The 27,576-nt window shown below is 51.7% G+C and overlaps 6 protein-coding genes across 6 annotated transcripts; 2 read left to right on the forward strand and 4 right to left on the reverse strand.

Annotated features, from left to right (window-relative positions):
• Positions 1-261: 261 nt before the first annotated feature.
• Positions 262-4,703, reverse strand: STEHIDRAFT_97024 (ARM repeat-containing protein). Its single transcript, XM_007304060.1, has 14 exons — positions 4,676-4,703; positions 4,549-4,620; positions 4,402-4,491; positions 4,200-4,333; positions 3,874-4,143; positions 3,771-3,822; positions 3,607-3,723; positions 3,428-3,555; positions 3,258-3,369; positions 2,886-3,203; positions 2,272-2,824; positions 1,754-2,210; positions 1,388-1,691; positions 262-1,326 (listed from the first exon to the last, which is right to left on the reverse strand). Exons 1-14 carry the CDS (start codon positions 4,679-4,681, stop codon positions 685-687), a joined length of 3,255 nt encoding a protein of 1,084 aa, XP_007304122.1. The 5' UTR covers positions 4,682-4,703; the 3' UTR covers positions 262-684.
• A 1,650-nt stretch (positions 4,704-6,353) lies between these two features.
• STEHIDRAFT_131064 (uncharacterized protein) lies at positions 6,354-7,127 on the forward strand (the record flags this gene model as incomplete). Its single annotated transcript, XM_007304061.1, has 2 exons — positions 6,354-6,366; positions 6,424-7,127. 2 exons carry the CDS (start codon positions 6,354-6,356, stop codon positions 7,125-7,127), a joined length of 717 nt encoding a protein of 238 aa, XP_007304123.1.
• A 4,049-nt stretch (positions 7,128-11,176) lies between these two features.
• On the reverse strand, positions 11,177-11,581 carry STEHIDRAFT_57271 (uncharacterized protein; the record flags this gene model as incomplete). The annotated part of the gene is made up of 2 exons (XM_007303903.1): positions 11,177-11,238; positions 11,413-11,581. 2 exons carry the CDS (start codon positions 11,579-11,581, stop codon positions 11,177-11,179), a joined length of 231 nt encoding a protein of 76 aa, XP_007303965.1.
• A 3,808-nt stretch (positions 11,582-15,389) lies between these two features.
• STEHIDRAFT_110919 (uncharacterized protein) lies at positions 15,390-16,282 on the reverse strand (the record flags this gene model as incomplete). The annotated part of the gene is made up of 7 exons (XM_007304062.1): positions 15,390-15,498; positions 15,557-15,612; positions 15,714-15,732; positions 15,778-15,809; positions 15,917-16,004; positions 16,120-16,147; positions 16,189-16,282. The coding sequence occupies 7 exons, from the start codon at positions 16,280-16,282 to the stop codon at positions 15,390-15,392; spliced, it is 426 nt and encodes a 141-aa protein (XP_007304124.1).
• Positions 16,283-17,597: 1,315 nt separating this feature from the next.
• STEHIDRAFT_110920 (P-loop containing nucleoside triphosphate hydrolase protein) lies at positions 17,598-21,255 on the reverse strand (the record flags this gene model as incomplete). The annotated part of the gene is made up of 7 exons (XM_007304063.1): positions 17,598-17,670; positions 17,738-17,756; positions 17,859-19,394; positions 19,451-19,958; positions 20,015-20,650; positions 20,721-20,813; positions 20,872-21,255. The coding sequence occupies 7 exons, from the start codon at positions 21,253-21,255 to the stop codon at positions 17,598-17,600; spliced, it is 3,249 nt and encodes a 1,082-aa protein (XP_007304125.1).
• Positions 21,256-21,894: 639 nt separating this feature from the next.
• On the forward strand, positions 21,895-25,590 carry STEHIDRAFT_57738 (uncharacterized protein; the record flags this gene model as incomplete). Its single annotated transcript, XM_007303948.1, has 7 exons — positions 21,895-22,560; positions 22,625-22,798; positions 23,342-23,525; positions 23,595-24,491; positions 24,669-24,897; positions 24,952-25,055; positions 25,112-25,590. Coding segments are annotated over 7 exons (2,733 nt in total), but the record flags the coding sequence as incomplete, so codon positions are not given.
• Positions 25,591-27,576: the final 1,986 nt, after the last annotated feature.

Below are 27,576 nucleotides of genomic sequence, written 5' to 3' on the forward strand. Positions count from 1 at the left end.
AGTCGCGTCTGCAGGAGGCGAACTTCGACGAGCGCAAGATTAATGCGATGTCGACCTGCGACCTGGCTTTTGTTGAGGACAACGACAAGAAAGAGTGGGCGCTGGCGGACGGCGGGGACGACGGCGGCGAGCAAAGGTAGTGAGCGGGTGCGAAGCGGGACGAGCTGTGTTCGAACTTCGGTGATCTCGATTTGGGACCGGACCAAATAACGCGTCAACAACGCGTCTCTCCTCCTCTACGATCGATCGATCACGGCGCTTGACTTCTACAAATTTAACTTGAATTCTGCACTCAAACACGGATAAAATCGATACAGCGCATGGACCAAAATGGAACAAAAAAACATAGAGGTATGAAAATGGAACGAGACGGGATATCATTGGAGAAGAATGCATCCAACAACTTATCGTGGCAGCGGGAAAGGAAATAACGGACGGGGCACGAAGATAAACAGGCTGGTAGAGGATTCAAGGGCTACGGCAGTAGGGTGAAATGGAAAACGACGACAGTACATTAGTAACCGGCAAATGTATCAAAACAAACAATCATAGGGACGCATAGCACAACAACAAGTCATTCTAAGATCATATTTGTACCGAGACAACAACCGTCAAAGAAGAAAACGAAACAAGAGCCAACCCAACAAAGACAGGACAGATCGTCAATACAACCATCATCACAGTTTAAGCACCGGGAACGAAAGGACCCAACCCCGCCGCCTGGATCAAGGCCGGGTTCTCCGCATTCAGCGCACCCACAAGCTGGATCAACCTCGCCCTAATCTCGTCCCCAACCTGGTCCGGCCCATTAGGGTCAAGCACATGCGCAAACACCAACACCAACTGCTCCAAATACGGGCTGAGCGCCTGCCCATTCGTCTCCGCGAGGTGGAAGATAGCACGGAAGATGGGACGGTTCTCGAGGTAGTCGTTCTTGAGCGGGAGCGAACCGAAGAGAACAGGGAGAACTTGGTCGAGAGGGACGGCGGCGGTATTGCGGGTGACGAAGCGGGCAACGGCACCACAGGCGTTATCGCGAGCGTTCAGCTTGGCGGACGACGATTCGGGGGTGACCTCGAACAGGGTGCGGAGAGCGCCGAGGAGAGGGAGATATTGAGGAGAGAGATCCTGTTCGGAATTCTCGATGAGGAGACCGGCGGCGAAGGCGGCGTTGCTCTGGACCTCGGCATCGGGGTCGCTGAGAGCACGGTAGAAGAGCTCGAGGAGGGGCTCGGTATAAGGAGTGATAGCGCTCTTCATGCCGGAGATGACCTCGGCGAGGCAGCCGATGGCGGACGAGCGGTCGCTGAGGGAACGGTTCTTCTTCTAAAGTATGGTCAAAACCAGTCAGAAAACATCGAGAAGGTAAACAACAAGGTGAACTCACGTAGTACTTCGAGATGAGAGGGAAGAACTTGTCGAAGGCGGGAGCAAAGTCTGCGCCGAGAGCGTTCGACATGGCGGCGACGAGGTCACCAGCGGACGAGATCAGGACGGAGTCGTACTCAGCCTGGTCCTCGGGAGCCTCATCAGCCTCATCCTGGTCAGGATCCTGCTGGCAGATGTGCTTCTGCTCGAGAATCTCGACCGCAAGAGCGCAAAGCTCGTCGTACTGGCTACCATCCAAGAAGGCAGGGCCAAGGGTGTTGATGGTCTCAGCAAGCCCAACGCAAAGGGACGAGACGACGCTCCTGGTAGAGAGATCGGCATCAATGAAGACGCAAAGGAGGAAAAAAGGAGTGAGACGACGCACTTGTTGTCCTCAGACTGGACCATATCGATGAGAGGAGGCAAGGAGTGGTTGATCAAGCTCTTCACGTTCTCGTGGAGAGGCTGGGGATGAGCACCAGGCGCCCACTCAACTGGACCACTGAGCTCATAGAACGTCCTGATGATCTCCAACAACGAATCGGTCGCAGACTTCCTGATACCCTCGTAATAATGGGGCAGGAGACCAACGAGCTCGAGGGTGCACTGCTCGACGTAGGGTAAGAACGCCATACGGGTGGCAGCGAAGACGGTGCCCATGGTGTCGGCGGCGATCTCCTTCTCCACGGCGATGGCGGAGTTGACGTCGAGCATCTTGTCAAGGTCAATATCCTCCACTTCGATCTCGCCGTTCTCGTTCGCGGTGGACTCGTCGGGGACGGCGATGGCGTTAGCGGGAGAAGTACCGGAGCCGAAAGCAGCAACAGCGTCAGCGGACGTCACTGAAAGGGAGCAAGTCAGCGTTGAGATTGAAAAATCGAACAGCACGGAAAGAAGACGCACAGCCAGGGCTCTCCTCACCGCTCTCCTCTTGGCTGCAGCTGGAGATGAGCGCAGGCACGACCTTGGGCAAGGAAGGCGCGAAGTCCTCGCCAAACACCCTAGCCATCACACCGAAGAACAAGAAGCTGCACTCCCTCAACCTGGCGCTGCCCAACTCGATGCCCTGATACGCCTGGATCATCAAGTCGTTGAAGTAGGGGCTGAAAACCTCCTTGCCAACAGCCTCCGCGAACGTCCCAACAGCGTCCATCGTGATGCCGCGGAGCTCGATCTCGTCGCCCTCGCCGGTGAGAGTGAGGAAGAACTTGATCCGGTCCATGGTAGGCTGGAAGTACGGAAGAAACTTCTCCTTGGAGGCATGAGCGGCCGAGCCGATGGCGCCAACGACGACGGACTTGACCGGTGCGGGGGCAGTCTCGAGAAGACCGGAAAGACGCTCCATAATGAGGTGGAGGTATCCCTCGATGTGCTCGTGGAGGATCTCGAGGAGAGCATCGAGAGCGGTGCAGGCGGAACGTTGAGTGACCGGGTCGTTGATGAGACCCATGATAGCCTACGACATCGGAAGACGGTTTTAGGTAGGTATTAATCGAGGCAAGTTTGAAAATACGCACGGGAACGAGGACCTCGTGCTTCTTGCCACACTCATCCTCGAGCCACTCGCACAGACAGCTGACGGCAACGCAAGTGGCCTTGCGGACGTTGACATCGGGATCCTGGAGACCAGCCTCGATGATGGGCCACACTTGGCTCATAAGAGGAGTCATGAATTCGCTGCAACCCTCGACGGAGACACCAAGAGCGAGCATGGCACCACGGCGGTGGTTGGCATCCGAGGAACTGAAGTATTGGATGATGAGTTGGCGAAGCGCAGGGAAGACCTGCGTAGGGGGGAGAGCAGTGGAGAGCGCATCGATGATGCGGAGAGCAGACTGTAGACGAATGATGAGAGACGGCTGAGGATGATGACAATGCTAAGTACGTACGCGGGCAGGAGCATCGTCGTCGATATCTTCGGGCTCCTCCTCGGCGGTAATGGGCATGAGCCCTTCGAGGATGGCGGGACCAAGGTTGTTGCTCTGGATTTTGGATTTTTTGCTGCGAAAATAAAGTAAGGGCTGTGGGCTTGAGAACAAATGATAATAAGGACACGTACTACTGAACGGTCCAGTTGAGGGCGTTGAGGACGAGGATTCGGAGCTCGGGCTCGTAGTTGCGGTTGGCGCCACCCTGGAGGAGGAACTGCACGAGCTGGGGGATGTGGTTGCTGAGGAGAGGGATTTCCTGTAGAAAGGCTTAGTGATAAGAGGGTGTGCATAGACCAAGAAAGCGTACAAGGATGAGAAGAGTCTCAAAGACATCGAAAACGTGGCGGGCACCGGGTTCATCACCCGAGTCGAGGGTTTGCTGAATGACGTTGATCATTGCGGGAAGGAGAGCTTGGAAGGATTTCTGCGAAGAGTGAGCACTTGGCAAGAGAAGAAGAAGAAACCGCTCACGATTTCGGCCTTGTCCTCGCCATCGAGATATTGTGCGATAGTACCAAGCGCCCTGAATCTCTGTCAGCGCGTCTCGGAAATGGTATTTAGAGAAAACACATACCTGACGGTGGTGATGCGAACCTCAGAGCTCTCCGGGTCCTGCAAGAGAGTCTCGAAGAGCTTGAAGAACTCCTGGGTGTGCTCCTGGAAACCCTCGACGATGTTCTCGAGAACGGTGAAGAGAATGTAGATGCCAACTTCGCGGTGTGCAATTTGGGGTGAAACACATGTTTGGTGAAGGTAGGGAAGGAGTTGAGGCCATGTGCCGTGAGGGATTTCGATGCCGGCGATGGATGCGACGACGCGTGCAGCAGAATTTCGGACGAGTTTGCTGGAAGAAGAGTTAGCAAGGACAAATGATTAGAACGTAACAGTGGATCCACTAACTTTTGCTCGGTCAGAATGAACTCCGGCATCCGTGCTTTGATCTGCTCGCGATCATTCTGCGCGACCTGGAGCCAAAGGTCGCCACTGTTCTGTGCGACGCGTTTCCTGAGTTCAACGGCAGCCAATTGACGAACCTATTCCACCATCATCATGAAGCAATGAGTTACAGGTATAACAGAAGATGCAAATGCAGTGGGCGCACCGGAACTTCAGGGGAGGAAGCAATGAGCTGGGCGAGAGCTGGGATGACGGCCGGATTTTTGTTGAAGTCTCTGTTGAGAGTGGCCGTGGCCTACGAGGACATACATAAGAGAGATATCCAGTGATTTTTCGAAGGAAAAAGACGTACCGCCTTCAGCTGAACGGTATCATTGGCGGTGGACTGAAGGAGGAGATTGTGAAGTCCTTCGACAAAGCTGGGCTGCGATAAAAGTTAGCAAACTCCGCTAGAAATATAATGATACCCTTTTACTCACATCCATGGCGTAAAAAGTCGTGAAAGGAGGGAAGAGGGGAGGGGAGGAGGGGATGAAGGTGGCGGTTGGGGATAAGGATCAGCTTGGATTCAAAAGTGCTGCTACAAAATTTTGTCGGAGTTTGAACTATGGGGGTACGCTCCGTTCGAACCTTGCTCCCGCCACATTCCTTGTTCTCGCTCTTTCTTGACGTCTTACAGTCTTCTGCTTTCACTGCGTGTTTTCGTGTAATTCCAGGAAGAGGCTGTGACTCTTTGATTTTCCCTGAGCAACGGGCATCTAGAGACAGACTACTGTGATACGTACGCAGGCCCAACTTGGTGCAATGTTCGTGTTTCTTGAAGGAGACGCCTCTCGCCTCAGCGACCAGTATCCTGTATGTTGGGGTCGCGATAATTCGGACTTCGTAGGACGCCTACAAAGCACGTCTTATGGATAAGACGGCTGATCATCTCGAAGCACTCGCGGACGTTAGCTACTTGACATACAACCTTATGTCGTTACTCCGGAACGTCTTGTCTCGCTACGGCCGCCATCTATCGTTCTCTCGTCGATCCAATTGAACATAAAAGGGTATCAGCTCCTCTCTCAACTTATGGGATATCTTCTTTGACAATGAAACGGATACATTATATCCAAGCCTTCGTGACGGTGTAATGGCTTCTAAACTCGTTCGACAGAAGGTGTCCAAATGTGAGTAGTACTGTCATTCTACGCTAAAGTCATCGAGCCTAGTCAACGTGGTATAAGATGATCAACAAATACTAATACCCCGCATCGTCCTCCTTCTTTTGTATCATGCGTTGCGCTTTTGAGATATAACAGCGTTCTCCTTCTGTCCAGCCAGCTGCAGTGCGTTGTGCCCCAAGCCTAGATAGGATCGTTGTTTCCTGTATGTCATGCATCCAAACAATCTTCGATATCTGGTCGACATACCCCTCACTACCTGAATATACGGAAAGCATACATGTCTACAGGTTGATTGTTGAACGTCGTAAAGGAACAGCGCCACATAGCGCCACACCTAGCTTATTCAAGCTCCGCCACAAATCATGATGCCCTGAACCCTCTCGACAAAGGTTCGACGTTCGCTTTATGCTTCGTCTACGCGTGAACAACGTTGTCTGATATCGCATCCGTATCCTGACGCTCGAATCTAATATGTCTCCGCCTGTCTTTGAACCTCTTGGAAAAGAAGCAAGTCATGATGCAACGACATCGATGGATTTGGTACGCCCTTTGTCCTTATCGCCTGCAAATTGGTCGTGTCGTGCGATGGTCGAGGCCAGATTAGACTCACATTCGTCAAATGCATAGGATCCTTTCGAGTGTTCTACGTCTATCGTTTCCGCGTTGGTCATTGCCTGGCTATAGCCTTTTGTTTTTCCCGGTCTCGCCACGGCGCTTCTCGACAAAACGACACACAAGACCGTCCTAATCGGGAAATTGCCTGGGATTGTGACACGGTGGTCGGCCTTTCGCGGCTACATAAAGGGCGTACGGGAGGGCGTTGACCTCTCTCGTCGCTTGCCACCTCGCGTCCAAGACTCCTTCGTCTTCCAACATTTTGTGCGTGCCACCCTGATCGCTATCGGCACCGGTACTCATAACAGACTTGGACTTCGCCAGCCTTCAACACTCACTCGTCTGTTCGAGACTGCATACGTATACGCTAAGTATGGCTTCAAATGGTACGTGTCAACAATCATACCCCACGTCTCACCCTCACGCTTACTGTCCCTATCCAGCCCCTCCAACACCCAAAACCGAAATCGGCGTTGCCTTTGTGCTACAACCAGGGACGAACAACACCATACCCACCATCATCACCCAAAACGCTGGCTTCGGCCCAAACCCCTTTCTGAGGTTCGGGAGAAGTAGCCGTGTCTTTATGCTCAGCTACTTCTTAGGGTGGGCTGAACTTGGCGACGTCACATACTTTGAGTGTCTTTTCCTTCCCTCCCGATCTGCTGGCGCTCGACCGCAATGGACCGGACCTCAACATTACAACAATGATTTCCCCCTTGGCGACGTCACCGGCATTCTTTACCTCGGCACGCACGATCCAGCGCGACACAAAGGGAAATCAGTTGAAGAGCTATTGATAGGAGGGAATCGTCTTAGCAGAAAGAAAGATCAGTATGCGTGGGTAGTCGAAGCGTTGCGTCAACTTAGACAGCCAATTGTCGCCGGACGTCTCTCGCTCCCATCAACGGATGATGAAGAGCCAGCGCAGAAAAAGGCAACCCCAGGAATGGCCGACTTGACTATGAATCATTGTCTGAGAAACTTTGGAAAGATGTTGTCCGCGGATTTCGTCACGTACCCGCTTATCCCACTTTGTTCCATCAAGCCTCGAAACGTCACGCCCACCATCGTCTACTTCCAAGGAGGTCGATTTTTGGAGTTCCGGGTGTGGTTTTGGACTGCTATAGAGCCTACGGAGGAATAATTATAATTTGATGTGAGTCTGACACGGCTTGCGTCATCCCTTTGTTTACAAGATTATGAGGTTTGAAATTCCTTTGTCATACAGGCGTGAAACAGATCGCGTCCCGTGTCCTGCGATACTGCTGGCACTAGGTGTCTGCCATATTATTTACGCTTTTGTACTTTGCCTTCGTGTTTCAGATCAATGCGATATTGTCACTTCGTCTCGCTGCGTACCCAGGTTACGCCGGCACCCATATATCTCGTGTACTGACACAACGTGGAGTTTGCTTTGTTCTTCGAGATGTGCGCGTTGGCCATGCGACGGTGGCTCAGGTGGCACAAGACAAAGAGAACGCCGCGACAGAATATAAAGATGGGTGTTCGCCGTCCCCTTCTCCTTAGCACCACCGTCTTCTCTATTTCTCGTCTTCGTCTTGACTTGCAGCTCAGTAAGTCTATAGTGTTCGCTTCGGCCTCAAAACTTGCGGACAACTCGTCCTGTTTGTAGAGTCGTGCCAGTCCCATCATGGTACGCCACAGCGTGTCAGCTCTCTTGTCAATCGCTAAATACTTAAGATCTACCCAAATAGGTTCAAATTCCGAAACGTGCTGGCCCCAGGAAAGTGACCCTGCGCGTTTCTTCCCCGCCTACCAAGCCACGGGGTGAGTCTTTGCGAGCCCTTTCGTCAGGCTCCGAACCACACTAATAATGAAAACAGCCACAGACATTGAACTCACCCTCCACATCGGTGTCGCAGTCATTCTGCCACAATCCGATACTGCGACACAACCTTTCGAGTTTGGCATCGCGACAGAGGTCGTCGACACCAAAGAAAAACCCTTTCTCTCCTACGACACAAAAACGACGATCTACGGTCTTGCTTACTTCCCCTCCAACCTCTATCGCCAAGTCGTCGGTGTCCGCGAATACACCCTCCGTCCCTCACGCCCAGCCTACTTCTCAGGCTGGCATAAAACGTCCTACGTGAACTTCCCCGAGGGTGATATAGCGTGTATAGTTCACGTCGGGAGCGTTTGCGGCGACGAGAACGCAGTGAACAGAGTGATCGAGACGATCCTCAGCAGCCAGGGAGTCTCCACCAGAACGAACTCGCTCGAGTGGGCGGCGGACGTTCTGGTTAGGCTGCGGATGCCCACAGTATGGAGGACGAATGGGATCGAAGAGGATGATCGCGACGACGATATATTCGATTTTGAGCCAGAACCAGAGTCTTCCGCACCGAGGTGGACGAGTTCCTGCGGACGGCGAATCGCTTTCTTGAACTGGCTGGGTCGCACGTTCCATTTTGTTTATCGTTCGCAGATGAGTGTTCGCATTTTTGAACCGAATTGTCCGCAGACTGAGGCTTCGAGGAGGCCTACTTACATTTCGGAGCATTCGCAGGGGTGTCAGATCTGGGAAGTGACTGATGATTAGCGACATATTCTGTTGTAAAAGTAGCATGATATGTTTGTACTGTAGAAATTTAAGATACCACGAGGATTTGGCTAATTCCATGACCGGAAGAGAGAATCCAAGTGTGGCCCAGGTGGCGGAGTGCGCCTTCCACCCTCGAATGTTGTCGCATCTACTAACATTGGACGATCATGCGCTATATCTGCTGAGTGAGTGGGTGACAAGGCTGTCTTTGAGGTAGAACTGAAGCCGTGTCTGGATAGAAAAGTACTTGTCTCCGTCAATAACAGCGTAGACCAGACCTTGAGTTGGGAAGCCGCGGGGCACTTCGATGAGCCACACGAAAGAAGATGTGGGTCAAATCTGAATCAAATTCCTTACCTGCACCTACACCATCCGTCGAGGAAGGCCACAAGTCTTTTGAAGAAATGAGATATCTGCAAGTACTTCGAACAGTCGGAACGATAGCCTTGCATGACAAGAATTTCCGGGGTCCAGCAACGCAACTCGTGGAAAGGACAAGCATACTCGAGTGGAAGGAGAGCAAATCTATTGAGATTTATCCAGACATACACGATACAGTGGCAAGGCAGAGAACCAACAAGAAACACGGAAGGAAATGTACCTCCTCTACGGGCCGCTGACGCCATATAAAAACCAACGTCGCGATCTTGGGGAGTAGGATTTAGTCTCCCTAGTACGAAACGGCTCAAAGTCTCCCTGATATCCTCTCCTTCGAAACAAAGAACGAAAGCGAGCGGAGAGAGACCCCAAATATCAGCCAACCAGGTGAACTTTCGATGCAGATCGTTGAGGACGGGCTGCTCGTTTATATATGCCGCGTGTGCCCGATATTCCCACGCACGGGCCATGAAGATCGCCGCGATTGCCACTGTGGCCTTCCATCTAGCGCAGACTCCGAATTTGTTGCTTGACGAGTTGTGATTTTTCTCTCTATCTGATACTGAGAAAACCGGTTTCGATATCTGAATGATTATACCGGAGCCTTACAGCCGGACGCAGGGCGAATTATACTCAATCTGCGACTATAACGCGACATCTTGAACACATCAACTTCGCCTTGTTTGTCAGTTCAAGATTCTTCTTGTTGAGCGTTATGGCCTACGAGCACAAAGTGTGCAGAGAAACAATCTAGTCTGTATCTTCCCATGATGGAGGCCAGCGTTCGTTCATTATACCAGCGTCCTTTGACCTTGCGCCTATTCCATTGTTGGTGGTGGCTCACAGCACAATATCCCCAATCTGTGACAACGAAAGCACTCGTACATAGATGTGATTGGTCCAAATGACCGCCCCATTCTGGGTAGTAGTAGCCACATGACATATAATGTTGCGCGTTTGAAGGAAACGAGTGGGGGTGATTGTTGCTATTGGCATCTCCGTCCAGCCTGGATTTTGCCTCTTCGTAACGCTTGATGTTATCCTAAATAGGTGACAGCCGGAATATCCTGAAAAAAGAAGGTCCTGAAGGATATGAGCAGAGTTTAAGTATCCCGGCGCAGCAATGAGTTCGCAATCATCCGTCGTGGTCCATCACCACAAGTTACAGCTTTCGCCCAAAATAACGTCAATATCAGAGCCACAGACAGCAGGATCCGGCTGGCGGACTAGAGTGGCAGTCTACTGAGATCATGGAGATAGTGCTTGCATGACCGCAAAGTAGGCCTCACTTATTATTTCTTTTAGCCCCAACATGCAAGCCAATTGTCATCTCAGAAAATCCGAGTGTCATAGCACCTGATATACACCCTAGCACAGCACGCTCATACCTCCGAACCATATCCCAACGAGGCTGTCAAATAACAGATAATGAGATACCTAGCCGTTGCGGCAGCATGCTCTTGACTGCGCGAACAGCTTGAAGCGTTAGCGAGCTCTCCAAAAGCGCTAGCCGAGTCCTATCCGGGACAAGGCGAACCAATGAGTACACCTTTCTCTGGTAAGTGAAAGACTGGTACACATTTATCTTCGCAGCTACATCGCGTTGCATCTGCGCAACCTCTGCGTTCTCGAGCGAGTAAAGCGCTCGGAACGTCACGTGAAATGATGTCCATTCGAGCCACAATGGCGCCACAAAATGTTTAGTGGAGTGAAATCTCTCCCCAACATGGTCGGAGGCGAAGAACATCATTGCACCAGATAGCAACGCAGGTTCATGTGCGGACGCACGCTCGCGGACCATTCAGAAGGTCGAAAGGGTTGTAATTAGAAGGGAGAGTGGCGGGGAACGCACCGAGGAAAGCGAGCTTATATGTTATTCGGGAGCGGTGGAAGTCTTGACGTTGAGGAACTTGAATGGTTCAAGCAACGACGATAAGAAGCTTGATCCCGACCAGCCGAGTGACGATGGAAAACGAAAATATATATACATCCCTGGTGAAGTGATGGAGGGATCACAGAACGTTATAAAGTTGGCATTGTTCGGTTCAAGGCACGAAAGCGAGAAAATAGCAAGAAACAGACAGCGGCCGGTCGTGAATCGACGACCTCTGGATAGAGAGTTGAAAGATGATAGTATCGTACGATCACACCGAGCCCAGGATATTAAACAGAAAACTATGTCTAACCCCCAGAGCAACTGTCATTGCGTGCGTGGAACGGGTTGAGCCGATGAGGACATACCAAGTGATTTATGACTTCCAGATGAGAATTGCTAGGGAACCAACATAGAAGTAGATGAAGTGCTTGGTTTCTGCAGCAAAAAAGACAGGACGTTAGCCCACGGGCGTCTAACACTGAGTCACCGAGTCACCACGCGACGCGCCACCAGACCATTGCACGCAACACCGCACGACCAGTCTTCTCAAATACAACGTCCACTACGGCAGAGAAGCGAGTAGACGATCAAAAGTGAATAAATGCTTACCGTGAGTGACATAACTCCCGAAGTTCTTCCCAACAACGACGTGCCAAGTTGGGCCGTGGCGTTTGTCGAACTCCTTCTTGATCTGAGCAGCAATATCCTTCTCGATGTTGTACTTTTCCAGAGCGGCAGAGGCGATGTCAACGGTCTCCTGCTGCATCTCTTCCGTCATATCAACGTTCTTGATGATGGCCTTCGCGTTTACGCCGACTTCCTTCGAGCCGGTGTCGTTGGACGAAGTCGCGTCCACTTTTTCGGACATGGCGAGTTACGAGTTGACTGTGACAGAATCGAGAATCCGGTCAGACGTGCGTCAAAAGTGATTGATAAATTGCAAAAAATAACACTCGCTGTGCTAGTTGGATGGGATGATGGGGGACGAGTCGATGGAAAGAACGCGCGATGAGGAGATCAAGGTCAAGGGCAGGGCGTGGGACAATTCATCTTGTATGAGCGGAACGCGTGTTGTCCGCCTGTGTGGCCCTGCTGCATCCTGTCATCCATCCACCACCTCGCCACACGCCAACGAGCACAACAGCCCACAGTCCTCGCGTCTTTCTCCCCATATTTGCGACCTCCACATGCTCCACAAGGTACGATTTTATGTCAGGGCGTCTGAACTGCGCTTTAAGACCTACTTTGCTGCGAACTTTCGCCTGGTTTCGGGTCGCCGTTTGGATGCAGTTTGGGGCTACCGCTCGCGATGACTTGCCCGTGGCCAACATCGGTCTCTGTGCGTCTGTATACAGGGGAGACTGAAGGGTCGATGAAGCATGTGCTGCTCGTGATTCACGTCCGGATTGTTTCGGCGAGGCGACCTTGTGCTCTTCATCTTCGCCTCTCAGGAGTTCACGAGGGTATAGTACTACAAGTCTCACCGGTTTGTACCCGTCGCTGCGCGGGGTCTAATGAGAACACTATGTGGTAATGGCGTTATGTTCGTGCTGAACAAATGCTCCAGCAGTGCGGAGTGGTCTGTGGTCACAGACCCGCTTGTGAGCTTGCAATGCACAACAACAGGGGTAGGAGAAAGCGTCAGCGCAAGCGCTCATGTCTATGTGAGTGAGATAGGAGAGTGTTTCACGCTTCGACTGCTGTGCTTGCAAGATCGCTAATTATACAATGCGCCTTCCTGTCATCTATCTCATCTATCTGTATTAGCCCATAGAACCGATATCCACCTTTGTCTCCAATCATATCGGTCTTATTCTGGGATTTTCTTCCGGGCATCGCCCAGGATACATCATCCTTTGTCGTCAGCGTGCTGTCGCCACAGTGGTTCGAAAATAGCGGCACACCGCCACAAAGGCCCTGCATATCTACTACCTTGGACATCTGCTGGACTTAAACTACACGAGCTTAGTCCATCGCAGCATGTACGTCTATCTGGTCCAGTAGACCCGTCCACACACCACGGCTTATGTTTCAACGGTTGAGTCCGGACAGACTGCTTGTGTCCTTCATGCGCGCGGTGATTGTGCACTGTGCATCGGGCGCCGAAGGGATTCTACATCGACTATCTCTCTGCATCGGTCTTTTGGACAAGCAACGTCAAGGGCGTCAGTCCTTCAGACTCATCGGGCGTTCATCCAAATTCTGCCTCCGGTTCTTCTGCGGAGAGTTCTTGTCGGGGTGGTCAGACCTTTGATCGACTCCCTGCTTTGTACTTACTTTGTTTCCCAATGAATCGCCTAATTCTAATGGCTCAGAAAGATCAGCCAGGATGTGGCAGGATACGTATCCAGTGTCCAGCTCACCCTCCGCAACGACATGTTCCATATGCGCCCAATCTCCCGAGGAGATTTGTGCCTCATATCGATCGCGTGTAATTGGTCTAAGGATTGCTGCACGGCACGGAGGACGCACCTTCTATTTCCGTGACCTTCCACTGAGCGGGTTTCATGGGATTCAGTAATCTCAAATCTTCACTTCAGGAGGGCCCAAATTAAGGATATGACCAAGGCCACCCGGGGGTACCTACCCTCGGAGTTCTGGTATGGAAGTCAAATCTTACAACCTAATTTGGCGTCCTTGAAAAGCTTCCATCGGAGCGGCAAAGATCCCATACTGACAGTATCTCAGAAGAGATCGTTAGGGGGAGTTATTCTCGACGGTCGCTGTCCGCGGACCTCCATAGACCGTTGAGGAAAGTATGGTAATCCAGTCGGAGCGAGCGGAAATCCGGGTAAAGTCGGGATTCAGCTACTGCAACACAACAGACGCGTTTAGGCAGGTCCCTATTGGGCGAGCTTGACACTAGTTCTATCCGACTGGAGTACCGGGCAAGTTCCATTGTCAGACGACTATCCGCGCTTTACACCGTTTGGTAGCGCATAGATTGTTAAGTCCAATGCAGACCAGAAGCAATATGCCTCTTACGGTAGTAGTGCCAGTGAACTCCTGTGCCCAACTGTCACGGTGTCGTTTTGCTAACGTAATAGTATCGACTACGAGATGATCTCGTCCCCCACAGTATCGAGCATTGTCCAGGGACGAGTCGGCTAAAGGTGGTCAAGCAGCAGTGAGGTTCTTGCCGGCTCTCACAACTCGACTGCTAAACGCGAGTTTCAAACAACGTCTGAAATCTCGTCACAAAAGTCGTGGCTCGTGCCACTTTCCAACTCTTGACTCTTTTTTTGAAACCATAGAGTGGACAAGATGACCCTATAGCGGTACTGCGCGCTCTTGTGGCAAGTGGTTTTATCACCCTGTTCCTTCCGAAAGGTATGGCATCTCCGTCGCAGAGATGGGCGCATCGGAACAGCTCTTGATACGCTCTGTGATGACGGTGCTCCGTCTACAAGCCCTGCCGGTTTGCTTCGGTAGGGATTGCGACACAGGTCAGCTGATATCCACGGATCTTGCGAGCGGGGTGAAGGGTTCGTCGCTTGAACTTCCATCTCCGTGTGCCCATGGGGTCGTGCAATTTTATGACATCTTCCGTGAGGATGTACTCATGGCTGGGAGCTGTCGGCACGGGGAACTGTTACTTTCCTTATCCTATTCTATCGGAGATCTCACTCTTTGAACTCACGGGCGTTCATGCTAGTTGTCCACCGAGAGACAGATACGGAATGCTGTCTGCGTTAGCTTCGAACTTGCATGAAAAAAGGTCTTCCGAGGCATGGCTAACGCTAACGGCAGTTCCGCTTTGGCTTTACCAGCGGAGTTCTTTCGAGAATGTTCCATGACTCGCATTGACATCCCCATTCTACTTAAGGGCGCAGTGCTTCATATTGCCCGCTGCAGGGTTCATCATCGGAAGGATGAGCATTGACTTTTGGCATGCTCGGATATCTCATCTGAGTGCCGACGGATTACAGTATAATCGATCTTCATTTAGAGTTCGCAACTTCCTTTGCTCTATGGCGTGCTCGCGTTGACCGCTGTTTGTTGAACTTTCCCCACGGCTGGGGCGTCATGCTCTGTCATACTGAAAGCTGCCTGACGCACACGTTCTTCTCACAAAATCAGGTGTCAATTGTCGCTATGTACAATGGGACTCTCATGCCCATGAGTTCTGACTGCGAGGTTCTTTTCTCAGATCGATCCTTGTGTTATTTTACGTAGGAGGCGGGCTTTCCAGAATTTCTTGCAGGCTCGTTCAAGCACTTACACGGTAAATATATCTCGCCTTCACGCTCTTTCAGTGTGCCTTCCATAAGGGCGCACAAAGACTAGCTCCTCTCAGCTGGCTCAGTCTTACCTCTTTAGCTTGCGGTACGCCCACACCCAACACCATATCAGATATGAAGTATGATGCTGATCACTCTCGCCGTTCAGTTGACCTTCTTTAATAGGGTTGGCCTTCCGAATAGCGACCCGTCTCCCGATTAAGTTTACCTAACTTCTCTGCAAGCTCAACGATTCCATTCAGATGATAGCGTTAGAAAGCGAGCGGCGGAAAGACGGGTGTACCCGTGAGCCTTCGCTATGTCATAACTCCGTTCATTATGCATGTTTTACTCCGTTGAACTCTGTTACATCGTCGCACCAAGCTCTCTTGTGCCGATGGCCTTCCTCGCTCGGAGCGGTATCTTGTGTCGCACTTGACCTCCCTCGTGTTTGCGAGACCTCCTGGATCGCACGCTGACGATGATCAGCCATTCGGAGAGGATAATGACAGATGGGTTCCGAAGAAGCTTACTTGTCCTTGGTCAGTACCAAGGCGTCATCTGCTTGATACCTCAGATACTGACTATTCTATCATCTAACATAGTCGCCAGTTGTTCGTGGTTATGTTGTCATGTAGAAATAACTTCAAACGTAACGCTCACTGGCAGGGAATTACATTCGAAACTCACAACTGTGTTTCTGTCGTTCCTGCACGTCCACAAGAGCTTATTATTGTTACAGCACCGAGCATACCTTACGGTATCTCCATCATCGATATCCAGGTCCTATACCCTACTACCAGCTTCCGGAACTAGGAACATGCCAACGGCTACTTCCACATCTTACTGCATAGTCCTTATCCCCGCCAGTGCCTCAACATCGCTCATCTCACCTTAGCTTGGTATATGGTCTTGTCCCGTCCCCGCGCCAGCGACACCTCTGTGGCTTGCCGTTTCCAGTTACAACACATGCCTTCGGATCTATCGACAGCGCGAACATCCCGCCGCTCGCTCCGTAGACGCTTATCTCCATCTCAATCTCTTGCTTCGCGCTCGGGAGTTTCCATCGCCAGCCGCTTTGCTGGTGTGTACTTACCGCATCTCCACGATGTCGCTAACGCGTGCTGTTCGTACCAACATTGAGTTGTCCTTCATCGATAGGCACCCGCGCCACCCGCATGCTCGACACCCTCCTGTACAGCCTCTTCAATGCGCTCTAACAGCCAACCGCAAGGCACGAGGTTCCTCGTACTGGCCATATTTCCCGCCTCGTTTCCACCACGGAGGATCGATGATGGTATTAGCCCCCGGCTGCGCCGCCCGTAAACCCCGTTCTATTATAGAACATTGTCGGCTTCTCACCTGCGGCACGTACATACGGGTTCTCTATAATACTGCCCCACGCCTCGGGGTTTTCTGCGGCTGGTGACGGATCAGATTAGGCTTGGCTTTTATTCGTCATGTCGGTAGGCGCTGCAGATGATGGTGCGCGGACCTCCAGCTCCGGGTGTACTAGCTGCGGCTTTCCTGCACATACACGCGTATAGAAAGGGACCACAAGGGTTGCAAGAAGAGGGATAGCGGTAGATGTAGAATAAAGTTGTATTTTTGGTGGAGTGATTTAGAACCGACGGCCGTATTTATGTACTTAAGTCCCACTGTCGCTCGGTTCTCGGACACCCAATATGACTTATTTGTGAATCTAGGAGCAATCTACCTTGAGACTATCTCTAAATCAGGAAGACCCTCTTCCAAGCCTCTTCAATCCGTTTTGGTATGATGCTAAATCGTGGTTTACTTTTAACTGCGATCTGCTCTTGTACGGTTTAGTCTCAGACTCTGAGTGTAGCGTTATGCAAGGATGCGCGACCGTCTTGTACTGTGTTCCTAATAACCTTCGCATGGCGGTCAAAAACTGCCGTATAGGGCGTTCTACTCCAGTGCTAGCAGAGACTCAAGTTTCAACTTTGCTGTGGAAAACTCGGAGAACTCGGTCCAGTGCGACGGAGATACATCGTAGTAGTTCAAGAATCGGGGAAGTCGGAGTAATATCTGCTCCTTAAACATGTAGAACGTCATGGCTTCTCGTAAACTTGAAAAGTCGTGTTTCACGTTGGGCTCACTTCTACGAGCTCAACGGTGCCACAGTGGCGCATCCTTCTGTGTCCTACATACACGTAAACATTTGAAAGTCCAAACCTAGGCTCGTTCCCATCCGGTTCCGGACAACGTGGCCCTACGTGTTACTCCGGGTTCTGTCAGGAACCGGCTGGGACGACTCGTCGCGCTTTTGGCGGGCGACATTTCTCCCCGCCAAATCCAAATCTCACCTTTGCGCAAATGAGGTCCTCCCCTCCCAAAAAAACGTCTCAAAGTGGGTGCATGAAAGTTGTAGATCTCGACGAGCTGATTCGAATGGTGTATACATCATTTTGGTGATTTTTTGAGCATTTGCGACCTCCCGGCGGTCAGGAGAGCGGCTGTCACGGGTGACAGGCGTTAGTGTCACATCCGTCACCGAGCGTTCCGTCGCGCATCGCACAAGAGTCGAACGTTGAACGTTGTTCAGTCCTTTCATGCTGGAGCTCTCTCGATGCTTTCCTTGCTCTCGAGATCTGTATCTGGTACTTCTACTGGGCTCTCCTTGCTGCAGCAATGATAAAGAACACTGTGTCTACTTTATATTACATATCAATACATCAACCTGCGCTCACTCCACCACCTCACACGTCGCTTGCAGAACGGACAGGCAACATCACCATCCACAAGTCCAATTCAATCACCACACGTCATATAATCTGTCAAAAACCGAGGGCTACCTTTATTGGGACGCACTGGATGGCCGAGGGATGTCATTTGGGCTTGGGATTGCTGAGTGGCGGGAGGGCTGGGGTTGGACAAGTGGCGAGAGAAGCGTGGTTTCATCTGGCTGGAAGTGCGAGGCTTGAGACCGAAGATGGGGATTAGGTACGTGGTGTATTGTCGGGACATCCTGAATGGGTGTGTGGTGTTGTGATCCTGGAGAGAGATGGGCAGGACCGGCGCCATGTTGCATCGTATGAGCGGCAGTGGCTGGGTTCACGTTCGTGGCCATAGTGTTGTGAGCCCCGTGTGGCGTGTTATGGGACTGTGGAGAGTGAGAGATGGGCTGAGTCGATGTCCAGGGTGTGGTGTGCTGATTCGTGGGCCAATATGGATATGTCGTGGTTGTGTGTGGCGTCTGTGCTTGTGTCGCAGATGGATAGTACGCTGTCGTCGACTGGGCGCTCGCGTTCGAAGTGAAATACGGTGCCACCAGACCTGATGGGTCATTGGTGGAATTCGCTACAGCGGCACTCCGTCGCTTTCGAGTTGGCGCTGGTCGGGTGCGATGTGGCGTCTCAGAGAGCAAATCGGGGTAATCTCTGAGCAGTGAGCTGGATTGTGAGGCGAAAGTTGGAGTATAGTGTGGCCCTGTTGACGAGCCTCGTTGTGAGCCTGCGTAGCTGGGCCACATGCCTCCAGGAGCTGACGGCGGAACAGAGTACGCAGGAGGAGACGACGGTGGTGGAAGCATAGAGAAATTTGGGTGTGGCGGTAAGGAAGAATGCGTAGATTGCGAAGACCTGGGTGATTGATCGAGCATCTGGCGAGCATGAGGGGGCAAGGCGATAGTCTTGCGCTGTGGCGAATCATCGCGTATCGTGAATCCTTGCGATGAAACGTACGAGCGGGAGCTTGTGCCATGTTTGCTAGGTGATGGTAAAGGGTCGAGAGGTGTTTGCGGGTCTTCCGCGATGCGGACCCGTTTCTGGGCCCGTCTCGTAGTCGTCGGCGTTATGGTGCTCGCATCGAGAGCACGTTTCAGTGGTTGTGCCGAAGCAGAGTCTTCTAAAACGAGAGTGTCGTTGTGCGAGCGTCCGCCTGACATTTTGCCTCTAGAGTCGTGATGGAGTTGCTGTGTCGTGGACTGGATCGTATGAGCAGTCGCCGATGGAGTGGCTGTCGCTGATGATGGGTGTTCGGTGAGGACCGGGACTATGCGGGCTGGCAGGGCACTCAAGCATGCAAAGAGTTCGTCGCCGAGGTCGGTCCAGTGGGCCCAACCAGGCTTGAGAAGCTTTTCCAAAACAGCTTTATTTGCAAGAGGATGGACGCATGCAAGGAGCTCGCATGTATCGTTGTCTAAGAGAGCGTGTGGCGCCCAACGAGCTCGAGGAAAGTGTTTGTGCTTCGCTTCTCGACGCCATCCATAGAGAGCCTCACGTACGTTGGGGAGCGGATCGTGGCGCTTGATACCTGCTTGACGAGCAACCTTTAAAGGTCTGCCTCCTCGAACTCTATTGAACAATGTCGGGTTACACAGGTCACAGCACTCGGCGGCCGATACAACTAAATAGATTACACGGTGAGTACACCAATAGATATACGGATGAAAGGGCACTCACCGGGCGGTACATTCTGAAATACCTTTGACAGGAAGCGACGTCGACACTCCGTAGTTTGTACGAAGATGTACAACCCCTCGAGAGGTGCATTCTCGGTGAGTATTGGCTCATTCCTCACCAAAATAGCATCATCCTTCCCGCTGCATGATCCGCGCTTCAGTCCACGAAGCACTGCGTCCGCCAATGTTAATCTCCTCGTTTGAGCCGCCCCATGCCCGGAACCACCGCCACCGCCACTTTGACCATTTCCACGGCGACCATTCTTCCCTCCTCTCCTTCCGCGTCCACCTCTTGATTGCGACGATCCCGCCAAACTGCCCGAATCATCCTCAGAAGACGCCAACGCTGATGTAGGATCAACTTGGAATGCGCTCTTCTCGACTAGCATGACGGCTATACCTTTCCGCCCTCGCCCCCGAGCGACTCGACCGGCGCGCTGGACCCATGAGCTGAGAGTCTTTGGTGCCTTCCATTGGACGACAATGTCGATATCTGGTATGTTACATCCCTGCGTGGTTTCCATGTTAACTATGGTGACAGGGAAAGACAGGGCTGGACACGCACCATCCCTGCTGCATCCGTACAAACCAAGACCCGAAGCACTCCCGCACGGAATAGTTTCATTGCTCTCTTGCGGTACGTACTGGACATGGCGGCATTGTAGGGACGTACGAGTCCTAGGTGCTTGAATTGGTCGGCAACCCGACTGTTCAGATAATCGACCATGTCGGCGCCTCCAGATGTGTCGTCGAAGTAGATCATGGTCTTTGGGATGTCGGTGACAGCCGAGACATGGGGTGGAATGACAAAGTCGAGGTCTGCGAAGCTTTTGAGGGGATGCTCGATGGAGCGAACGACTTGCGCAACATTCGGACGGTCATTGCCGATGTTGATGTAACGATAGTTGTTTGGATTGAATTGAAGCTTGTCAAGGATATCGTACCGTACGCGTGCGGTTAGAGTTGCAGATACCGCAATGAAGGGTGTCGAGCGCCAGAGGTGAACACGTATGGTACCGATAGTCCCGTACTTTTTGCGGAATCCAGCACCCCAATGTGAGACGCAGTGAGCTTCGTCAATGAAGACGGATATGCATCGGGCGGCGAAGTCGGGCTTGCGAAGTACACCTTCGATAAATCTGCGTGTCTGGAGCATCTCGGGCGACACAATCACGATCTGCCATTTGCCACTGACAATTTGCTGTATAATAGATTTCGCCCGTGAGTATTATGGGATACCGCCGAACCAGAACCCTAAATGAGGAGCTGACCTTCATCTTCTGCGCGGAGCAGCCCGTTTTCTCCCCCTGCGCTGAGTTGACGGCGATAGCGGAGAGCTTAAACTCGTCTTGGAACGCCACCACCTTGATGAGGAAATTCATCAAGATGTTGATCGTGACAGACAGATCAAAAAGGACATACCTGCTCCTCATGTAAAGCAATGAGAGGCGAAACGAGCAGCGTGACCTTTCCTTTTCCTTGATTGGAAGGTAGAAAGTGGGGAGCCGCCGCGATGAACGTCTTTCCTGACCCCGTACTCGCGTGAACGACGGCGTCCTCGCCAAGGTGTGTGGCACGTATCGCATCCAACTGGAACTCTTGCGGTTCTTTGTCGAACCAGGAAGGCAAGTTGGTCTTGACATACTCTGGGAGCTCTGCGAGTTCTGCGATGCGAGACTGGCGCTCTTTGGCAGACAGTATGGGCGTGGGGCGTGGAGGGCGCGTAGAGCAAGGCTTGACTTTATGACGGCAGCCTTTGGGTGCGTGATTGACGGGTGTTTTTGGCGAGCCATTGTTTGTAGACATGATGTGGGCAGGATGGAAAAGTACAGTGTCGGGACGTTGTGCGATGTAAAGTGAGAGTCGGTGAGCGTACGACTGAAAAAAAACCAGACTGGTGTCGATCACTTGCCTCTTTGAGCTCACCGGCGGTCATTCATTTGGCATAGTCGCTGCTCACCATACCCGCCGCTGTCTTTTGGTATTCCTTGCCCTTCTTGTAAACTCAAGATATAATGCCCGCCGAAGTGGACACTTGGCATCGAGGAAAACCTGGCGGTGACGAGGGTGTGTGGCCAAAACAGTCTTCATTTATTAGACAAAAATAACTAATCTGTCTTTCCCGCGCAGAAATAGACGATCACGCTACACATAAATCACTGTTAAGGTTTTGTCTCAGTCTTTGCCTGAATCAGAGTCACTCGTACTCACAGATGTGTTGTCAGTGACTCGGATGACAGCTCTGAAGATATCCCTCTCGCAGCTGCGGTGACCCATCCAGCGACAAATAGTGACACGCCTCGGGCAAGAAAGTATCCCATCGAACACCCGCTTTCTCCACATGATCACTCCCCTGGATATGGAAACATAGATTCCGACGACATCCCTCTGGTTTCCCCACCACCGAAGTGGACATCACATCGAGTGGCGGCAAACCTACTCCGTACGCCACAGAGGACCACTCGCCAACGCAGTCTTTCGGACCCTCTCCATTCCACATACACAACTCCCAATTCCTCGCCAATGTACTCGCCCAGAACTGAACGCCGCATGATGAACCAATCTAAGGCAGACCAGAGGAAGCATACGATAGAGTCCAACAAGAAAGCGGCCGAGCTTGCAGAGGAGCACCAGAAGTTTGAAGCGAGAATGAAGAAGACAAAGTTCTTTGATGAACTGTTGGAGATGTTGACGGTGGAAGGATACACCCTAGTAGAATTCCTCGATTATATCTTCAACCCGAACAACTGTCTCGCCCGTGACTATCGCTGGAGCGGCTTTTTCCAGAAGAAGGCCGCGGTTCTGCGCATCCTGAATTATTGGTGTACATCACACTACAGCAAGTCCGTGCGGGTTCTTCTATATGACTGGGCTATTGCACTCGTCGGGAAGATTGTGCAGAGGGAGGCGAAGAAGATAACAGACATCGGAATTTTACGCACCATGGGGAAGACGATCAACGAGAGCTTCTTCTTGTCGTACCGTTTGGCTGCGATGGCGAAAACGTTGAGGGGATTGGCCCCAGGCATGTTTTCTGTGATGGACAAATTCTCTACGACGACGCGTCAGCTAAGAGAGATGAAACCAAAGAGTCTTGATCGCAAGAAGCTTGTTCGTTTTCTCTCCCTGCACCTCCTACCTCGTGACTGATTTCAATGTACGGTTTATCATTTAGCTCCAAGGATCTGCGGCATTAACATTACTAAAAGGTTTCAGCGAGAAGAATAACTACCCGGCGGCGGTCAATGGAACATATCTCATGGCTACGGGTGGTCAGCGTCAACACTTTGGCGTCTTTCGAAGTCTCGGGATCATGCCTGGATACACAACTATAATCGCACCTGGAGATGTGATGAAGATAGGATCAAAGTCAGCAAAATATCAGACGGATATCCAAAAATCAGCAGATATGACCACAACTGTATGCTATTCCATTGCTTCTTTTTCGTCCGTTTTCCTTAGATATCGTGAAGTTGATCAGTGGAACTGACTTGAGCTGCAAATCGTGCAGAGCGACGTCAATCCGTTCGACCTCAAGCATGCCGATGCTGACAATGGAAGTAGCGCTAATTCTGACAGCGATACCACCACTACTTTATCGACATCGACAGACCGGAGTAAACGACGCCGACGCCAACCAGAACGGAACCTTCGCATTCGCCAGAAGGCGATTCAAGACAAACTGATTGTGGCGGCTGGCGCCACATCTCGCTCTGGTGCCGCATCAGCCAGTGCTTCTACGCAGACTCGAGAATCAGCCCAGTCATCCACCACACGTACACCCTCGAGCGACCAAACTAGCACAGGGAACGTCGAACCTGCTCAAGGCAGCTCTACTCACGACCCTGCTGCTTCTGCGGACCCGACAACGCCACTTGACATTGGAGCCGAGAAAGTAAACACCACTGAACAGACCTCACCGAAACGTCGAAGGAAGGTGCCAGGCATCCTTCGCCAGTTGTCTGAAGCGTGCAGGGGTACAGCACGAGGTGTTGCTCAGGTTGGGCTGTTTGGGTGTGTGTACGACAACATCAATCTAATGTTCCGAGTCGCTGAACAAATTCTCGGGCGGAAGAGTAAGTTTCAAGTTGTCGGATGCCAGTATGATATCTTACACTGTTACTCACAATGTCATTGATATCTAGACGCACAGGAAAATGGCACATGTGCTGCAATATGGCCGCTGTTCGCGGCCGAACTCGAAGACATGAAGCTGTCTGAAATCAACGACGCCATTCTCAATGCTCCACCGCTCGAAATCAAGCATATAGAGCTCACCGAAGAAGAACACGATCTCCACAACAGGTGCATGATTCATACGGTCCAACGTATTATTGTGATGTTTGGGGGTTTGGGCTTCGAGCGATGGAAGGCAGAGCTAGATGCGTCAGAACCATTCACATCCGACAGAATCCCCACTCACAAGACAGATATCCACCCGTTACCAGCAATGGAGATTGATGAAGCACCAATCGTAGGAAATGTTGAGGTTCTCGAGACCATATATCGGGAACTTGAACTGGTTACGGAGTCCGAAGAGTTTACACATTACGCCAAAATTATATGTGGCGACCAGCTCACCATCGCTCGCCAGCGGTCTATCGTGAACATCCGTCTTGGCCATGAAGATGGTGCCGACTCTTGGCAGCACGTCGCTCTCATGCCTGGTCTATTTCACGTCAAACTCGCTGACTGCAACGCATTTATGGAGATGCATTTTGGGAAACCGAACGCCGCTCAGCGCAGTCCAGGGGGACTCGCCTTCCACAACAGTGTCCTCGACCGCACTCCCATCCTCCTCACCAGTCTCCCTTCATTCCGGACATGTCGTGATCTCATCATGACCTCTCTATATGCTCGGGTTCTTCATTGCCTCCTTCTTGTTTCCGGGAAGGCGTCGTTAGAGGAATACGTAGCAACGGTCGACTCTTTCAAAACTCTGACCGAGCACGCCACTCAAATCTACAAGACCTACACCAATACCGATTTCGTCCAAGAGCTCCGGGAGATGCGCGCACCAGAAGAGTATCGCCGTGAAGCTGGTCGAAAGGCGGCAGAGTCACAGAAGAAATCGAAGAAGAAGAAGCAAGGTGCGTGATTCTTAACCCGTTTTTGGTTCTTATGACTGATGATACTTCGATGGGCCACAATCGCATGTATGTGTCCAGATTCAACCTCTACTGCACCATCGTCTGAAGCACAATCGGAAATCCCACAAGGCCATGTCCCAAAGGGTGACATGGTTCTCGAGAACGCCTATCTTTTCATGCGCGATGGTTTGTTGACCCGTCTATTTGCTGATTCCATCAAGAGCGGCGACTCTGGCCGGGTCATCATGGTCTTGAAACTGTGGACATACTCTTTCAGGGGTAATAATCGTTCAAAATACGCCCATGAGATGTTGCATCTGATCCACAATCTCATTAACGTTTGGCCAGCCAAGTTCCGGTAAGTTTCACTCTGTTGCGGAGCTTCAGACTGTGAATAATGGAATTTGCACAGCGACATCATCATCAAGAACTGGCTGCTTAATCCCACGGGAAAGGACAATGCATTTGTGGAGGTTGATCTCGTTCAGGAACATTTGAACTTCTGGATCAAGGTCAGTCTCGATACTATCTCAGCCTGAATGTGGTGCTGATAGACATACCCCAATAGAAAGTATACAAAGCAGACGGCGACTCACACTCCTGGGACTGGTTAGCCATGGTCGCACCCACAGTCGATGTCTTACGCCGTTTGGCAACCTCAATCCACGAGGAGATCGGCTCTCGACAAGGCTCTAAACACTCCAGTCCTGAGATATCGAAGGACATCAAGAGATTGATGATGAGCATTGACGATCTTGATGTCTACAGGTATAAGGAGGGCCGTGTTCTTGATGCTGACGAGAAACCTGTTGCAGATGCGATGTCGGTTGGATTGGCAGCACTTTCGCATGGGTCGGCAGGGAACCCACTTACCGACTTCAACGCTCAATGGGCTACCGCATGTGCACGCCGCCGTCTAGTTCCTATCTCTGCGCTCTTGCCATTCCTCAAGTACGATGATCCCCTCGCTGACAAACGCCTTGGGGGAAACGGTCACGCCGCACCTCCTGATGATAATGATGTACGTCTATCTCTATCCATGTTTCTATAAATTCCCCTTAGGCTGCATCATCTAACCTTGAGCTCATGGCTACTCAGGCCATCTCGCCAGACGCCTCTGAGCCTTCAGTCACTACCAATACCGAAGGTGCATTATACGCTTCAACATCCTCCGCCCTCCCCACTCTCGCCACAACACCGAGATCCTCATTTGTGCCCGAACCTGCACTACTCTTGGCCATGGATATTCCGATCGAGGTCGATGAGGACTCGGACTGGAGAGATGACGAAGGCTCTGAACCTGATTGGGATGAGCGAGAGGATGAATCGGAGGACGAAGATGTGGACCGAGCGCAGGCCTTGTCTGTGGAAGACGGACTTGTGGGGGTTGACGAAGACGACGTTGCTTCAGATATCGAGCAAGATGTGGGTGGCTCCGATTCAGGAGATGATCAAGGGGACGAGCTGTTCATGAGTGGCGGGTTTGATGTCGAGGACGAAGACTTCGCTGGTGCTGACGATGACACAGACGACGATCAAGGATGGACTTCGCAGTAGTGTAGACATATATACAACGGTTTTCTTCATTTTTGTCGATCTTTTTGAAGGAGTTATCGACGCCACCCGTGACCCGACTGACGCCGCCACACGTAAGTAGCGCCACAACAACTCTGCGTTGACCTCGGTCCTCGATCTCGCGACGTACCCTTTTCTTCCCAACATCCACTACTTACTCTCTTCGCAGTTTGAAGGACGGGCAGTCGCACTTCGACACACCCTCTTTGACTGACGGTCATTTTTGTTGATGTCCTTATAATCTTCAACATCATGCAGGATGAACACCTTGACGGAGACCCGGCCTCTACGCGGTCCAGCAGAGAGTAAAGTGAACAATTGACTGAAAGCTCCAAGTACGCAGCATGGTACTCGCTCGTGGACTTACATTAGAGAGTTGCACCTGCGATACATTACTAAAATAAGCACAACAGCTCCGCCATGCTCAATATCTACGCGTCTGGATACAAACATCCACAGGCCTGCCATTACTCGACCAACCTACTCTACGACCCAGACCCCTCATCGCTCCATTCCACCTTACTCGGCCTACCATGCTATTAACATGAGTTGGGAGTGGGGAGGGGCGGGATGCTGACTACCTATGTGCAGACGAGGTCGGTCCCTGTTTTTGTCTTCTTCTTTTTGCGTTGGTGTTTTGTGGGGTTTCCTTATGTTTGTGTTGCTGGGACTTTGGGTCCACGTTCTGCTGGAGGCGCTTAGTTGGGTGTGTTCACGCACTCCAGCATCCAATGTATGCACAGAGATGACCTCAGCACATCTCTGAAGGACGATACGATCTTTTTTCTCCTCCCTCTTCCCGCGCAACATCGTCACTGAACACGTCTGGTTCGAACGGGAAACTGCGACGTGTGTGTAGCGTATAGCTCACGTCGACAATATAACCACGCAAAAACTCGTTGGAGTGCATTCCCTATATTGTCTTTTTGCACGAATATGTGGAGATAGTGTATGACAAGCCGTGCTGAGTTGTGTCGTCGGCATAGGTGTCGGCCCCTATCTCGCATGTTTGGAGGACCACTTGTACGCCACATCAATGGCTTTTATATTCAGCATCTCACTTTACAGATGAAAAAACTCATCTTTCCCTCCTGCTTTACAGCCCATCATGGCAATATGTCTTGTACGCCTGCACCACGACCTCCATCATCTGCGCCACCGCCTACGCGCCCGGATGCGCCCTGACCGACTCGCTGCACGAACTCGAATGGATCACCGTATTCACCAACGCTGAAATCCTCCCCCTCCTCGCCAAAGTCCTTCCCCGACACCCTCCATATGTCTCCTCATCTACGACGGAACGCCCAAACCGGACCTCCTCGATGAAGCTCACACGATTGGGAAACAACAAAGGTGTGATGTGCAAGCGCTGGAACCTCAGGTTGCCGCCCTTGGGAGCATGTACACGCTGTTCGGACACCACCCCCAGATGGACGATAACCACCTCACCTTCCTCCCATCT

The sequence above is a fragment of the Stereum hirsutum genome (assembly GCF_000264905.1).
Source record: "Stereum hirsutum FP-91666 SS1 unplaced genomic scaffold STEHIscaffold_7, whole genome shotgun sequence".
Classification (NCBI taxonomy): Eukaryota; Fungi; Basidiomycota; class Agaricomycetes; order Russulales; family Stereaceae; genus Stereum; species Stereum hirsutum.

Excerpts from the sequence above, each read along its gene's own strand:
- STEHIDRAFT_97024 (XM_007304060.1), bottom strand. Across the intron at positions 4,492-4,548 it reads ATACCGTTCAGCTGAAGGCG|GCCACGGCCACTCTCAACAG; the intron begins GTACGTCTTTTT and ends ATGTCCTCGTAG. Across the intron at positions 4,334-4,401 it reads CTTCCTCCCCTGAAGTTCCG|GTTCGTCAATTGGCTGCCGT; the intron begins GTGCGCCCACTG and ends ATGGTGGAATAG.